This window comes from Rhinolophus hipposideros, assembly GCF_964194185.1.
Source record: "Rhinolophus hipposideros genome assembly, chromosome: 16".
Taxonomy (NCBI): domain Eukaryota; kingdom Metazoa; phylum Chordata; class Mammalia; order Chiroptera; family Rhinolophidae; genus Rhinolophus; species Rhinolophus hipposideros.
Genome location: NC_138062.1, coordinates 49,404,845 through 49,420,606, shown reverse-complemented (window position 1 = coordinate 49,420,606; position 15,762 = coordinate 49,404,845). Strand labels below are relative to the sequence as shown.

Genomic DNA, 15,762 nt, shown 5'->3' with positions numbered 1-15,762 from the left:
TGAGGTCACTGCCTCCCTGCGCCTCAGTTTCCATATCAGGAAAATAGGAACCAGGACCTCCTTGCTACTGGTTAGCAGAATAAAAGTGATGGGTATCCAAAGTGTCTGTCACAGAAAGTGCTCAGTAAAGGACAGAGCCGCGCAGGGACGGTGCAAATCCCTCTTCCCGGCGTGGCTGCACACCTCTGTGTGGTTCAAGGATGGGCTTGGGCCCAGCCACCTCTTCGGAGAAACTTGCCCCCTTTCTGACAGAGAAAGATCCGGTACAAATACCAGTGGTGCTGGGCAGAGAAGCCTTGGTGGAAAGTAACCCTCTGGGTTCCTGTGCCAGGGCCCTGCTCTCTCTGGCAGAGGGAGGGGGCTGGCCCTCCGGCCACGGCAGCCACGTGTGCTCAGCCTACCTGGAACGTGTACTTGGCGCTGTAACCCGACCTCCGGATCCTCACGGTTTCCAGCATGCCCGTGTAGCGCAGCTGCTGCAGCACCAGCTCCTCATCAAAGCACAACTCTTTCTGAAATGGGATGTGCGTGGTCAGGGCAGGTGCCGGAGGCCTGACGCCAAAGCCTGTGGTCGGCTGGGGATGGGGCGCTATGGGACAAGGTCCTGCAGGATTCCAGATATGGACACGGTTTGGACACACATGCGCCTCCTGGTTGGTCTGGGACTGTCCCGAGCATGGAGGCCGTGCGAACCTGAGCACCTGCCTTTCCTTGCTCCAGGCATGCTTTTTAGAATAAAGAGATAAGGCTGGTCAGTAGCGGGGCTTAGGGCATTTGTCTTTTCTACAAAACCTGATCTGCTCTAATCCCTGGTGTCCAGCAGACAGTGTCCAGCCACTCCTTACCCGAATTCAAGATAATGTGCTGCAGAGGTCTTTCCTAAGGGCCCTAATCCAAACTGTGCTGAACTCGTCATACTCTGTGCCAGATGCTGGGCAAAGTACTAGGGATTCGAAGGAGAGGTCTGGACGTGGGAGACAGACACATACCTTAAGGGGGTGGATGCTGTCAGGGCCCCTGTGGGAGGTGTCACAGGAGAGGGGACCCGAAGCTGAGTGCTGAGGGCTGAGGAAGGTGGGGAAAGCTGAGTAAAGGCCCAGAGAAGGAAAGGGAAGCTGATGGGGCTGACAGGGATATAGGGAGATGCCTGTTTCTGCGGGAGAGGGGAGCAGGTGCTGGGAACGATGCTGGCTCAGGGGGCTGCAAACCCAAAGCTCAGGGGCCTTGCCTCCATGCTGGTTCGTGTTATTTTAGTGGATGGAGGGGAGGGAACGGCATGGTGGGGGGGTTGTCATGACCAGGTGAGGGTGCTTCTGGCATCTAGTGGGCTTTGAGGCCAGAGTTGCTGCTGAACAGCCTATAATGCACAGGACGGCCCACTAGGGCAAAGAACCACATGCTGGTACAGCCCCTGCCCAGAGCAGGTGATGATGGAGCGTTTCTTGGGTTGCCCAAAGCTGAAGGAAGCATCCCCGATAGACGAAGAGGGGCCATTCTGCTGCTGGATGAGTACGGGGCATAGACCTTCTCTGAGACACCACTGGGGGAACTGGAAGGCAGGAGGGAGAAGAGGAGAGGGCAGGATTGGGGTCCTTGCTGAGAGGATGGAAGTCATGACACCTGGCAGGGAGAAGCTGGCTGTGGACATTACCAGTGTCCCAGGAGCAGGGGAGAGGCAGAAAAACAGGACGAGATGGGCGGCTGGATGGTTCAGTTGGTTAGAGCTTGAGCTCTGAACAACAGGGTTGCTAGTTCGATTCCCATGTGGACCAGTGAGCTGCACCCTCCACAACTAGATTGATGACAACGAGCTGCTGCTGAGCTGCCAGAAGGGCGGCCGGATGGCTCAGTTGGTTAGAGCACAGCTCTCAACAAGGTTGCGGGTTCAATTCCTGCATGGGATGGTGGGCTGCGCCCACTGCAACTAAGATTGAAAAAAACGGCAACTGGACTTGGAGCTGAGCTGCGCCCAGCTGCGTTGAAAGACAACGACTAGGAGCTGATGGGCCCTGGAGAAACACACTGTTCCCAAATAAAAACAAACAACCAACCAACCAGGAAGAGTAGAGATAGAGTGTGAGAGAACAGAACCACTAGGGTCTCCTGCTCAGGCATCACTTGCACTGGAGAGGGAGTCCAGACCCCACACAGCCCCCTGTAAAATCCCAGTGGAAGCCTGGGGCGCAAGAAGCCTGGCAGCTAGGGCTGAGGCTGCTGTCGGAGCTCTACTGGTGCTGTCTTTCCAGAAACTTCTGGATGAGCAGCAAGCTCTGTGCTCCTGCTGCACAACCTCCGCCCCTCCCTTCTAGTACCTTCTGCACTGGCTGCTTTTGGGATTATCTGAAGAGCACCTCTGACCTGTCCCTCCTCGAGCAAAGCTCTGGTGTACTTCCACGTTCCAGATGACGTGCTTGCTTGTGGCTGCCCTTGCTGCCTTCTGCAGACCCCCTTCCCCCACGTCCCCCGGCCAGCTATGGCACACCGTTTGTGAACACTCGATTCCTTGAGGCCTTGCCTCCCACCAACTGTGCGGCCTTCACCTCCCTGAGATGTGGGACCCCCTTACCTTCTCAGCATTGGAGCGGATACAGCGGATAAAGAAGGGCTCTGCCTTCCCCAGCGCCTCAAGGAGCTTGTTAAGGGATGTCTGGGGAAAGAGAAAGAAGGTGCTCTGCTTGGACCCTCTCCAGCACCCCTTTTGGTGAGACGGGATCCAGGTCACCCACCTGCATCATGGTGGGAGGGGAGGGGGAGTTCTGTGGTAATATGGGACATGGGAGATTGCAGCAGAACGTTCTGTCTTGGAGGCTGTCCTACCCCAGGGAGCCCCTGAGGGGAGGTGCGGGGTCTCTGTGGCTAACAGCCATCTTCCTAGGGTCACCCAGCTCTGATCTTTGCCTCAGGTGGAAGGATGGGGGGTGGAACCAGCTAAACTCCTAAGGATTTAAAAGACGTGTTGCAGATGCCGTGATTTTGGTCTGTGCTCTGCTGTTCCCAAAAAGAATCTATGGGAACTGCTACATGAGGTGACGGGAAAAAAAAAAGCCTAAGTGGGAACAGAAGACTGTGACTGACGAGAGAGAGAAGGAATAAAAAACCTAACAGTGATGGTCAGCAGCTGTTGGACCCCCTAAAAAAACAGTGTCCCCAAGTTTCCTGGCAGCCAGGGAAAAAACGGGAAACATGACCTAAGGACACAGCTTGGTGGTTACATTAAATCACATGCTAACTTGTGATTTTTTTTTTTTTAAACTTGGTGATTCTTAACCAGGGGCGATTCTGTCTTCCCAGGAGCATTTGGCAGTATCTGGAGACATTCTGGTTGCCGTGACTGGACGATGCTATAGGCATCTGGTGCGTGGGGAGGCCAGCCATGTTTAATATCCCACAATGCACAGGATGGCTGCCCCAGGGAGAATGAATGACCTGACCCCAACTGTCAAGCAGTGCTGGGTCAGGAACCCTGAGGTAATGATCAGCTGCCTAGGTCGGGTTTGTTTTGGCTGAGCCATGTGAGCGTCAGGCCACCCACCTGGAACTGGGCACTGATGCTCGGCGGCTTCTTCTTCTTGTGCAGATGCAGCAGTGACTTGGTGGTGCGGTCGTGCAGGGTCATGCTGATGATGAGCTTTAGGGACTTGGAGTCCAGGAGGTTCTAGGACAGACACATGGGATCGGGTCTGCCCTCCGGAGGCCCCAATGGGAGGCATTGATCCCGGAACCAGGATAAAGCCCCGGGGGGTGGCAGCTTTTAGGATAGGTCTCAGGACTGTGCTTTACAGATGACACTGGCTTCGGGAGGGCTGATTACAGCCTCTTTCGTGGCCGGAGTGCCTGGAAGGCCAGGGCCATGGAGCATAGCCTTCCCTCTGTGCAGCCCTAGGAGTGCTGACCCTTACTATTGGCCAATGAGAGGGACCTGCACTGTCCCCTCGGCCGACCAGACTAGAGTCTGCTCTTATTCTTCTATAAACTTCAAAATCCGTCCGCATGCTGTCCATGGAGATGAGACAGAATACCTGGGTGCATGTTACCCATGGCCAGCTGCTGGGGTCTTGGCTGCCCTCTGGCTGAAGGACCTCCTCTCCCTGAACACCCATGATGCACTGCGACCCCTGGAGGTGGCTTGTCGCTAGACCCCCAATGTGGGGTAGGACAGAAGGGTCCGTTGCCTCTGAGCAAATAAGCTCTGTGGTATTGTTCACGCTCTGGGGCTCTCCGTGGACCAGGCTGAGCCCACCTCCTTGCTTAGTCCTTCCCCTGCCCCCTCTTAGGGTTCTCCTGGGAGCTCTCCTCTACCTCACTTTTGCAAATTCTGCTCCTAAGAAACCCAAAAAAGACAACTCCAAATCATCTCCAATAGGAGATTGGGGCGGGGGGGGGGGATTGTGGGAGAAGAGGAAGGAAGAAACCAGAGACGTTAAACCACCCCCTCCTTGCCCCCGTTTTCCAGAAAATGACTTGAGCCAGGAGCTCTAAGACAGGTGAAAGCAAGGCAGCATTAGATGGTTTCGCGTGTGTTTACCTTCGGAATGATCTGCTTTTGTTTGGTACCTTTACTTTTCCTGTCAAAATATTAAAAATGGTTTTGTGAACAGAAGGAACACAGGGTCTGGATCCAGGTTAGTTCAGCAAGCCACGCCTGGCGGGTTAGACGGAGCGAGAGCAGAGAGCGGAGAGTCAAGAAGCACAAGTGCAACGAGGCCGCCGCCGCTGCCTCTCCAAGGACCCGGCGGGGTGCTTCTGCTACGGTCTGTGCACACTGGCTTCCCCAGGTGACAGGAGCATCTGGCCTGGGAGCCACCTGAATGTCCAGGGAGCAAAAGGGTAACCTGGTAACCTACATGGCGGAACATGCATCTGTACAGGGCCAGGAGTGGGGGTGATAGACTTCACAAAATGATGGGGATACCCTGAATAGAGCTTTGAGGGACTGCAAGAGGTTCCAACATCTATGAGATGTCCCAGCTCTGTCTGCTACGTGTTGGCAAACTTGAAGCAGGCCCAGAGCCCTGCTGGACATCTGGTAGCAGGGCAGAGGTCTGCCCTGCAAAAAATGGAAACGGGGCCTGAGTAGGAGTGCCTTTTGGACTTGCACTGGTGCAAAGTTAAAAATGAAAGCTGATCTTTTGCCCGAGGAAGGGGGGATGGCCCCCACACCCTGACACTTTATAGAAACAAAAGAAAAACTTTTACAATTACAGCTTGGCACACTTTTAAGACCAGATGGAGACAGGGCCCCACAGATCTGCAGAACGCGTGGCTGGGAGTTTCTGCATGTGTCAGCTTTCATCTTAGTACCCATGGGGTGGAGTAAGGCCTAATAAAAATGAATTTGGAAACTGGCTCCCTTGTGGCTACAAGCTGTGCCCTGGGCCAGCCCTGAGTGTCTGCCTGGTGCTGTGGGTATGAAAATCAGCACCCCTGCTTTGCAGATGGAAGACAAATACTTGGCGCAACCAGGCCACAGGGTGAGTGAGCAGGAGGGAGTCTGGGTCCAAACCCAGTTTATGTGGCATCTGGGCACTTCCTACCATATCATGCCACTGTCCACACAAAGCAGGGCCACAAAAATCACAGGCCCGACTTCCGACGGTTTCTTTAGGAGCTCACAGGGGAGAGGGAGAGAAGAAAGCAAGCCTTGCTCTGCAGGTTTGGGGGTAGAGAATTACACTTCACGGGAGGTGCATTCCTGCGAAGCTGTGCTGGGCACTGGGAGCTGACAGGGATTTGGGCCACAGCGCAGACACCGGGGCAGGCGTATTACAAGGGCCATTGAGTGACAGCTGGTGTGAGAACAAAACCGCAAGGCAGAGCACAGCGTTTACAGCAGCTGATTCAGCGGGTTACTTGTCCAGGGAGCAGGGGAGGCGGTCGTTGCACTTGTGTGGGGGTATCCGCAGCCTTGGGGGACTCACAGGATGAAGGTGCGGGGTTTCTGGAGCCGACTGAGGGATTGGAGAAGCCTACGGGGGTCGTCACCCTGCCAGGGCAATCCTTTGATGGTCTTGATGATTTGGTCATGCAAATCTCTGAGAGTGAAGGGGTGGGGGGGGCGCGGTGACAGAGAGGAGACAGAGTTAGAGCAGTGGACCCTCCACCTCGAGGTCCCTGGCTCGGTCGGGACTGTCCCCAGGCCACTGGAGCTGAAACATGCAGCTTGGGAAGCCTGCTCACCACTGCCTATTCCTCCTGCACCAATGTAAGGTGGGGGTTTGGCTAGAAGTGGCCCCCATCCCAAGGAGGCTTGCCCTCCTCGAGGGCAGTAGGGATCACTTCGGGCCAAAGGGATATTGCAACATGGTTTTTCAGATCACTGAAAAAGGCCTCATGTTGAAGAGCCTTTTGGAATCTGTGAAAAGCATCAAGGGGCTGCTGAAAATAGAAGGTGGAGGGGGGTGGTCGGTCTCTGTGGGAAGCAGATTAGTTTCTCTTGATGATTCTGTGGCCACATGTCAGCCTCCTTGTTGGCTTCAAGAAACGCCTTGAGAGGAATAAACTGAAATTCACACAGGGGTTCTTAACAGGGGCAATGCTGTCCCTTCCTCCCCCCGCCCCACTAGGAGACATCTGGTTGTCACGAGTGGGGGCACGGTTGGGGGCATGCTATTGGCATCTGGTGGATGGAGGCCGGAGAAGCTCTTTAACCTACTATGGTGCTCGTGACAGCCCCCACCCCAGAGTGACAGGCACAGAGCTGAGGGTGGGCACCCGGGCTGAAGGAGATCTTAAGCGTTTAAACTTATCCGCTGTTTTGTTCAATGACTGTGGGTTCAGGTTCAGGTCTGAGAGTATGTTCTAGTTCCAAATGCTGGCACCAGTATGTGACAATGAGAATGGCGTAAGAGGCAAAAATCGAATGCTCTGAAAATGGGTACATGTCAAGGCCATCTAGATGACAAATGTTGTTGTTAGAACTTTGGGAAGTGAGGAAGCAATGACTGCAGGATGAAGATGGGAGATTCAGGTTTTTTGTTTCGTTTTTGTTTGAAATTCCTCATTCCAGTTATTTCAAATGCATGTTTAAGCTCTGGGCAGTTGGCCTGGAAAGACCCCGACCGGCAGCCCCTCGTGTGTTCCATGCACCATGCCTGGGCCTGACGGCCATACTTACCTCTGTTCCCTCGCCCTCCAGGGAGGCACGGAGAGCAAAGACAACAGAGTGGTCACATTTACCTCCACATCCTGAGCAGTCAAGGCAGCGGCCAGGGCTCTGGACAAGGCCCACGCGTGACTTCTGACCATAACCCCCTAACTTCGCCAAATATGGCGAGAGCGCCCCCTGCAGGCCCTGGCGCTCCCTGGCTCCCAAATCCCCTCTCTCCTGGCCCTGGACGCGCTGCGCTGAGCGCCGTGGGACACCAGCTCCTCTGTTGTGCCTCCCTGGTCTTGGGTTCGAAGGCCCTCGCTCTACTTACTTCTTGCTTTCATAGAAAGCAAAGATGTCCTCAAAAGCGTTAATATCGAACTCCTCAGACCCGTCAACTGAGAAATCTAGCATTGAGCAGCTGTAAGGGAGAATCTGTATAAACTAAATGTGTTCCCGGGGTGGGCAACACAGTTGAGGGGGGGCAGGAGCCACAGCCCAGCCCAGGGGCCACGCCCCAGGGAGTCTGATATTGCTTCAGCAACTGCTGGTCAGGGGCCACCTTTCAGTCTTGGCAGGAAAAAAACAAAAACAAAAAAACCGACAAGCAAATGGGAGGGACGCGTTTTTTTCTCCTGCCCCCTTTTGGATGAAAAAGCCTATTTAAGAACGCACCTTTTCAGAAGCAGGAAAATGAGACGCTGTGCTTTCAGACAAATGACATTCAGTCACTTACCCAGGTGCTAGTTCTACCTTTATACACACACTTACATGCATCTCTCGAAGAAGTTTTTATTACAAAGGTCACAAAAATAACTTTTTAGTGTTTGAAAATTTAGTGACTCTCTTGCTCCTTGGCGATTTGTCCCAGTCTGCTTTGTCTGCCTCAACTGGTCCCTCCTCTGGCTTTGGCATTGCTCAGATATCGGTCTGGTGTGGCCTTTTCTACCCCACCTTCCTGGGAGCATGTGCCCGCTCACTTTTACACTCAGCACAAACTGGAGTATATGAAGGGCCCTTGGTCATTGCTAAGTGGCCACAAAACACCCCACGTCATCTCATGTGCAACGAGGGGGTGCTGGCATTTCTGACTGTGAATGAAGTATCTTAGCAGATCTGCTTTTGGGAATCCCTGCCTAGGCTGAGGGAGGAAGTACTTTTAAATCAAGCCTGTCACTCTGTGGCACCAGCGGCCCCTTTGGCTCCACCCACCCCAGCCATGAAAAGGATCCTTTGTAAACTGAGCCACCCTAAATCTTCCTAAAGCAGACAACACACCAAGGGAGGCCTGCCTTTCTCGGTGCAGAAAAGTGGCAGCCAGATGTTGTTTGCTTCTGGGTCTTTTCGGTTCAAGCGGCTGCCGTGTAAGGTCAACCCCAACCTGGGTTTAGTGTGTGGGGTTTCCGGCCCTGTTTTAAACAATGCTCTGCCTACTGGCTTCAGTTGGGACAAATCAAGGTCTTGCTCACCGGTACAGCTTTTCCGATGGGGTGCTACCTCCTTTCTGCAGCTCTCCCAGGTGACTTCGGGCACCCGGGCTGCCCAGACCTGCCAGGGACACAGATAAGATGGAGTTGGGGGGCTCAGAGTCGCCTGCAGTTCGAAGGCCCTTGTCTCTTCCAGGCGGCTGTGATCTTGACTTGAACCCACCTTAAAAAAAACAGCCTGATACTCAAATGCAGGTAGAGCAGGGTACTGGGAAATTTCTAATACCCAAACAGCACCATTTATTCCTACTTCTCATAAAGGTCTTATCCTTTTGGTTCTCCTTTTCATCAATGCCCATCATAAAATAGAGCTCATGGCTGTTGTCTGAAGCCCAAGGGCCCTAAGAGAGCCACTTAGCCCTTTTGGACCCCAGGATATCACAGACAAACGCAGACACGACTTTCTGCTTTGTAAGGGGGACGAGATTAAATTATACACCTGATAGAGTTTCTGTTTGGGACGATGAAAGAGTTCTGGAACTAGGTGGAGGTGGTGGTTATGCAGCATTATGAATGCGCTAAATGCCACTGAAAGGTGCACTTCAAAATGGACTGTGAGTGTCCCCCTCTCGAAGGTGATATGTCCCCTGCCCCTTGCCTCTACCTGCAGCCTTCTCAGCCCTCTCGGCCCTCAGGCGGCCGGCCTCCCGGAGCACGGCCATGGCCCGGATGGCTGCCCGGAGCACAGCCCAGCGGAACACGGCCACCGGGTCCATGCCAATGAGCTCCCGCACGTAGGAGCTGTCACTGCTCCGCAGAAGGGCTACAATGTCTGGTCGCATGTAATCCATGTTCTTCTCCCGGAAGTCCTGGGGGGAAAAGAGGTGGGGGGGTGTCACTCGATGCCAGCACAGGAAGGGCTGGTGGTGGGGCAGGGCCCACTGCGACAACAGAGAGTGGTTCCCACCTGTGGAGCTGGAGATTGAGGGCCGGGGATTTGGGACTGGGGATTCGGAGTGGGAGATTCGGGGTTGGGGATTCACGGCTGAGTCGGAGCACCCTAGCACCTCTCCTAGCACAACCGATAAAGGGGATGGATTGGCCAAATACCAGAGGGAAGGGGCTTCCACGTCACCCCTGTGATCCCTTTCCTGCCTCCAGGGCCCGACGCATACCTTGATCTGATATTTCACCTTCCCTGCGAAGTGCTGAATGATGAACGCAGGCTCCATGACGGGGGTGCCCAGGAAGTACCTGTTGTCCTCGTGCTGCTGTTTGAACTTGGCCAGCAGGGTCTGGCTCGTGGCGTGGGGGAAGCTGGAAAGAGGATTCGAAATGGTTAGCTGTAAAAACAGCGGCTAATCACCTGCTCTGCATGGCAGTTTGCAGGCTCTCCACTGCCATGGTGGGCGAGTGGTGCTCAGGCTGCTCTGGGCGGTGAGGCTGAGGGCCGGGAACCTGCTGTCTGGTATAAACGGGCCAAGAGCGAAGGGACGCATTCAGGGCTGAGGAGTGAGCCCAGCGTGGGAAGAGCAGTAAGACTAGGATCTGGGCCCACAAGGGGCTGCTCCCAGGAATGACCCCAGGATGGGGAGACTTCTGACCTCGGATCTGTCTATACCTGGATGCTGTGTCTTGGAGGGGGTCTTGCCCGGGCTCCCCTGTTAGAGGAAGGGGTGTAGGGGCAGAATAAGGCAGCCATTGTACCTGGCTGTTTCTGCCTCCCAGGAAGGATATGTCACAGCCTGCTTTGGCACACTCTGCCTGTGCCTCTGCCCAGCTTCACCACAAACACAGCAGTGCAACATGCCTCTGAATCCCCAACGCCCACGACTTAATGGGGGTGGGGGCCAAAGGGGAGATCCTGTAGCTATGAAGCACATTGTTTCCATGGTCGGGGAAAGGGTGTGGAGAGTGAGGGACCTGCTCATGTGGTCGTCAGGATAAACAACATTTTAACAAACTATTTTAGAAAATCTAAATCAATGGAGAAAAAAAATCCACGATGAATCAAAATGGCCAGATATTAAACAAAGACTATTCCAACCCTGCTGGGCCTGGCCCTGCCTTGCACGCCTCCTCCAGATACGGCTCTGGGAGTTTCCTGGGAGTGACAATTTAGTCCTTCCTCATGCCCTGCCCTTTCTCTTGTCTGAAAGTTCTCTCTCTGGATTCTGGTGTGAACGGATCTGTCTGTCCCCATCCTGGATGGGGACTTGGTGTAAGGCGGGAGGTGAGCCTAATTACCCCCGTCTCACACGGACCACAGCACACAAAGGCCCAATAAAGAGGTGTTAATTAAAAAAAACGTGTCCTGATACCCGAAAGCTGGGAATGTGACCATAGTTAGAAATAGGGTCTTTGTAGATGTAGTCAACTTAAAATGAGGTCACGGAGGGTGGGCAATAGGACTGGGGTTTTTGTAAGAAGAGAAGACAGAGACAGACCGAAGAAGAGATGGTGATAGGATCAGAAAGGCAGAGATTGGGGTGATGCAGCTACAAGCCAAGGACGTCTGGGGCTGCTAGAAGCTGAAGAGGCAAAAAGATCCTCCCTAAGAGCCTTTGGAGGGAGTGTGGCCCCGCTGACACCTTCATTTCAGCCCACTGATATTGATTTTGGATTTCTGGCCTCTAGAACCCCGAGAGAATACATTTCTGTTGTTTTACGCCTCCCCCCATTGTGGGCATTTCTTACAGCAGCTGCAGGAAACTAATTCATTAAGTGAAATTTAGTGACTGCGATTCCACGATTCCAGTGACTACAGGTGCAGGATAAGCACGAGGCACCCTTCCAGCCTTCACCACGGCCTACAGGCAAGGGATGCCAGGCTTGGCAGAGAGTCCGGTGTCTGGACCTGATACCACACGCTGCCCTTTGCAAAGAGGCACCAACGGGTTCCCAGTTTCCAGACTCAGGTCCCACAATCCTCTTCCAAGAACTCTGGGGGCGGGTGTGTTTCAGAATTCAGTTACTGCATGTGTTACTACTGTGTTTCCCCGAAAATAAGACCTAGCCGGACAATCAGCTCTACTGCGTCCTTTGGAGCAAACATTAATATAAGACCCGGTCTTATTTTAAAATAATATAAGACCGGGTCTCATCTAACATAAGACCGGATCTTATATTAATGTTTGCTCCAAAAAACGCATTACAGCTGATTGTCCGGCTAGGTCTTAGTTTTGGGGAAACACGGTATTTCCATGGTGAATGGTACATGCATTTTGCAAATGGGAGGGCAGGATTTCTGGCCAAGTGAGTCTGAGAAACTCTTAAGTTCTCAGGATGTGTGCATTTTGGGTGAGGCTCTGAGGGCTGCAGAACCGGACTAAGCGCGTGGGTTTGTGGATGCACCAGGCCGTGGACACTCACTTGCTCTCTTCGTCCAGCAGATAGAAGAGGCCAGTGGGTTTCTTGCTGATTAGATGGATGCAGCCAATGTTGTCTGTGTAGTCAATGTTGTGCCACGAGATCCCTTCACTCTGGTACTCCTCCTGCATGGTCAGGGGGATAGCCAATCAATTCATTATTTCATGGCTGTTCGTGTTTACATAGCACATGTTACATATAAACAGGTTATGTTTAGTATGCACAGACATATTTATATATAGACATGTAAATAACAGAAAAGGGATTATATCAATAGAAGTGCATTAATTGTTTAAGATTATTATATAAGTTAATAATTAGCAACATGAAACATTCTTAAACATCTATTATAGCAAGGTGCTTAAAATCACACTTAAAGTCACCCAAGGGTTAACAAACTTTCTCTGTAAAGGGCCAGATTGTAAATATGTTAGGCATTAAAAGCTAGGTGGTGTCACAATTACTCAGTTCTGCTGCTGTAGCTTGAAAGCAGCCACAGATGTTATGTTTTAAAAAAAGGGGGGGGGGGTGTCCATGTGCTAATAAAGCTTTATTTATAAAAACAAGCAGAGGGGCCGGATTTGACCCATGGACCCCCACTCTGGAACTGCAATATCTATAATAGCTATACAATGTACAATACCTACATAACTTTAAATTTTAAAATGTAAAACAAAACAGGTGAAGATAATAATATACTTCATTTAACCCTCTACCCAAACCTTTGCAATTCACTGTATATTTTGCTCTTCCCTTTTAACTCAATTTGGACTGACAACAGCCAGAAAATATAACAGTAAAGTCAGCTAAATATTTATATAACCCCATCGGTTTTTTTTTCCTGTCAGAGTCATCCACACGAAGGGTAACACATCAAGATTTAGTAGTATTTAGTAGTGAAAAGACACATAATATAGATTATCAATATCATTGACCAAAGAAAATCCTTACAAGGAAACTCCGTTTCTCTCCCGTGAAGGGACTTTCATGTTTGAGCAGAGAGAAGATGTAAAATTGACCTGTGGCCAAAAACACCCAATAGTTTGCCTCATCCTGGGCTGGGTGGGAGTTTCCTGGACTTTCCCTTTTTGCAGAGAAAAATTCTGGGGCAGGTTTGCTGACAAACTGGACCCCCAGGGAGATCCCGTTTCTAGCTCATCCTGTCCTCCTTTGGGCTAGAAGGGTGATGATGGCATTTCCTTACCTGCTCTAGCTTGAAAATGTGCTGGTTGAAGTAATACTGGAGCTGCTCGTTGGCATAATTGATGCAGAACTGTTCAAAACTGTTCCTCTCGAAGTCCTCAAACCCGAAGATGTCAAGGACCCCAATGGATAAGCACTGGGAAGACAGAAAAAACGGGTGTTATGGTGGGTCCTCCCGTGGGAACACTTTTTTGGTCATGAGGGCCCTGCACCTGGCTGAACGCTCTGCTGTCACCGCATTGGAACCTGTAATATTTGAACAGGAGCCCCGTGTTCTCATTTTGTGCTGGATCCTGAGAATTGTACCCTGTCCTGTCCTGTTCCCTGGGCTGGGAGGCACTGGCCTCCTGCCTGGCACTGGCTGCATCTGCCTGGGCTCCTGACGGCACAGGCCATCCATCCACCTGTGTGGCACTGAGGACACAGTCTCTCCAGGCCCAGCGTGGCAGGTGCGGCGGGTATGAGGCACTCACCGAGACGGACTCTTCCATGTCTTTCTTATTGAGGAGGGCATGGTTGATGCGTAGCACAATCCAGTCGAACAGGGCGCTGTATAGAGACTTGGCCATCGAGTCGCGGGCGGTGATGGCCTGTGGGGACAGAATGGGCGTCACACCTCAGCAAGGTAGCCCTCACACTGCACCACCCCGAGGTCAGCACACAGGGGCAGTCGCGGCAGGGACTTAAACACCCGACTCATCTGACATGCTCCTTCTCACGTTGCACTCCGTCCTGTCAGCCGGGATGCCCTTGTACACTGAAGCAGGTACCGCGAAACCTGGACCCAGCGGCCTGGGGTTCAGCCAAGTCTTTCTTACATGCCAGCTCACTTCTCAGAGCCACTGGGGGCTGATGAAGCTGGATCACACGCTCAGGGAGGGTACCAGGCTTGCCCATGTGGGAACACTCGCCAGGAGGCCGAGCTGGGTTCAAAACTAGGCCCCTTGCTGTTCTGGAAGCACCACGGGGCCAACAGCATAAAAGCAGGAATGGCTTTAACAAATTTTTTTTTTTTTTTAACAATTTTTTAAAAGGCTTATGGAGGTCCAGTTTACATGTAAGACTCTTCCTTTTTATGTGCTCAGATCTAAATTATGAAACCATACTCAGTCACAATCACGATCCAGAACACACCCCTCTGGTTTTGCCTTTCCTGGGAAATCGTGGAAAAGGAGGCATGAGGGATGCAACCCCATGCCCCATGTCTTTTATTTAGTATGGCATCTCTGGGGGGCAGCCATGCTGCTGGGCCTCAGGGGTCCTTCAGCAACTTTCACATAACATTGCAGGGTGCCTTTGCCTCTGGGGGCTTACATTGTCCATGGTGCCTGTTTGAGATGCCCAAGCAACTTCTACCACCAGCTAAAAATCCCCAATGGCTAGGTACTTTCCTGCTGCTGTCCAAACTTTAAGTTGCAATCATATTGATCCTGAGATATAAAATGCATGAAAAATACACCACAAACATCCAGGTTGGGGCACCGGCCACAGAGAGGCACCTTATCAAGATTTACACAGGACCCACACAAGGTTTGTAAAGGTCAGGCTCTAGCTCTGGATTGACAAACTTTTTCTGGAAAGGGCCAGAGTCAACATTCTCGGCTTTGCGGGCCAGATGGTCTCTGTTGCAACTACTCAGCTCTGTGTTATTGCAGGAAAGCATCATGTAAACGAATAGGTATGGCTGCTTGTCAATAAAACTTTATTTACAAAAGCAGGTGGTGGGCTAGATTTGGCCTGTGGGTTGCAGGTCTCACTTCCTCTGCTGGTAAGAACCAGCATGCCCGTGGAGCAGCCGGGAACAAAGAGGTGAACACCTGTGGTCCAAGTTCTGACTCAGGCTGCCGTTTGCTGTCTACACTGGTTTGTGCTGAGCTTGAGCTCATGTGAGAACCACAGGCACCACGAGGGTTCTCCTCTGTCACTTTCGGGGCAGGAAAAAGACCACCCGTGCTGGGACCTCCCTCCACTTGTGTTGTGGGGACTGGCACCCTGCGAAAGCCCAGGGCAGTGCTCACCTCGCTGAGACTGTAGGGAAGGATGAGTTTGTCATTGGCAGTCACCGTTTTTCTTTTGGTCAGAACCTCCACCAAGATTTCTCGCTTCACCTGTTTCAAGGTAAAGGAGGGAGAGGGGGAGGAAGGGTGACAAACGTGTCCAGTGAGTTCTGATGTCATTGAGACAAGGCCTGAAGCCCGAGGAAGGCAGAAGAACCTACCAGTGGCAATGCCGGAAGTGGGCCCAAAACCCACCCTCAGGGCTGCAAACCACAATGTTGCTATGCTTAGTGCATTTCAGAACCATCACACCCTCAGGCTTGCTCAATGCCCATGGCTCACAGCCCTGGGTGTATGGTTGCACAGGCCTGGTGACCTGCATGTATAGCTATTTCCAGCCTGTGTGCAGGGGTCAGGGAAGCGCTTTCCTTCCTCACTGCCAAAGCCCCTACACAAGCCAGTGCTGGTCAAGAGTAGGGGCAGGGAAGCTGCTTGAATTTCCCAGAAGGTGTGCTCACTCATAGCATGAACACAACAGAAGCTGGGGCTCCTTCTTTAAGAAGTGCCACAGGTGGAATACGTGCTTAGAAAACAGAAAGACTGAGGGCAGGGCTTCTTAGCCTTGGCACCACTGAATTTTGGGGCTGAGTCATTCTTTGCTGTGGTAGCCTGTCCTGTG

At 52.3% G+C, this 15,762-nt stretch overlaps 1 protein-coding gene across 6 annotated transcripts in view; it reads right to left on the bottom strand.

Moving 5' to 3' along the window:
• Window positions 1–15,762, bottom strand: part of MYO9B (myosin IXB) — a 79,227-nt gene that overhangs the window by 16,754 nt on the left and 46,711 nt on the right. For all 6 annotated transcript variants that reach the window (XM_081077708.1, XM_081077707.1, XM_081077705.1 and 3 more), the window contains exons 8-19: window positions 15,105–15,194; window positions 13,560–13,676; window positions 13,088–13,222; window positions 11,887–12,008; window positions 9,690–9,831; window positions 9,179–9,383; window positions 8,557–8,635; window positions 5,919–6,032; window positions 4,526–4,565; window positions 3,533–3,655; window positions 2,567–2,647; window positions 402–512 (exon numbers count right to left, since the gene is read on the bottom strand). In XM_081077708.1, coding sequence (XP_080933834.1) covers window positions 402–512; window positions 2,567–2,647; window positions 3,533–3,655; window positions 4,526–4,565; window positions 5,919–6,032; window positions 8,557–8,635; window positions 9,179–9,383; window positions 9,690–9,831; window positions 11,887–12,008; window positions 13,088–13,222; window positions 13,560–13,676; window positions 15,105–15,194 — 1,359 coding nt within the window. The remainder of the gene's footprint in view (window positions 1–401; window positions 513–2,566; window positions 2,648–3,532; window positions 3,656–4,525; window positions 4,566–5,918; window positions 6,033–8,556; window positions 8,636–9,178; window positions 9,384–9,689; window positions 9,832–11,886; window positions 12,009–13,087; window positions 13,223–13,559; window positions 13,677–15,104; window positions 15,195–15,762) is intronic.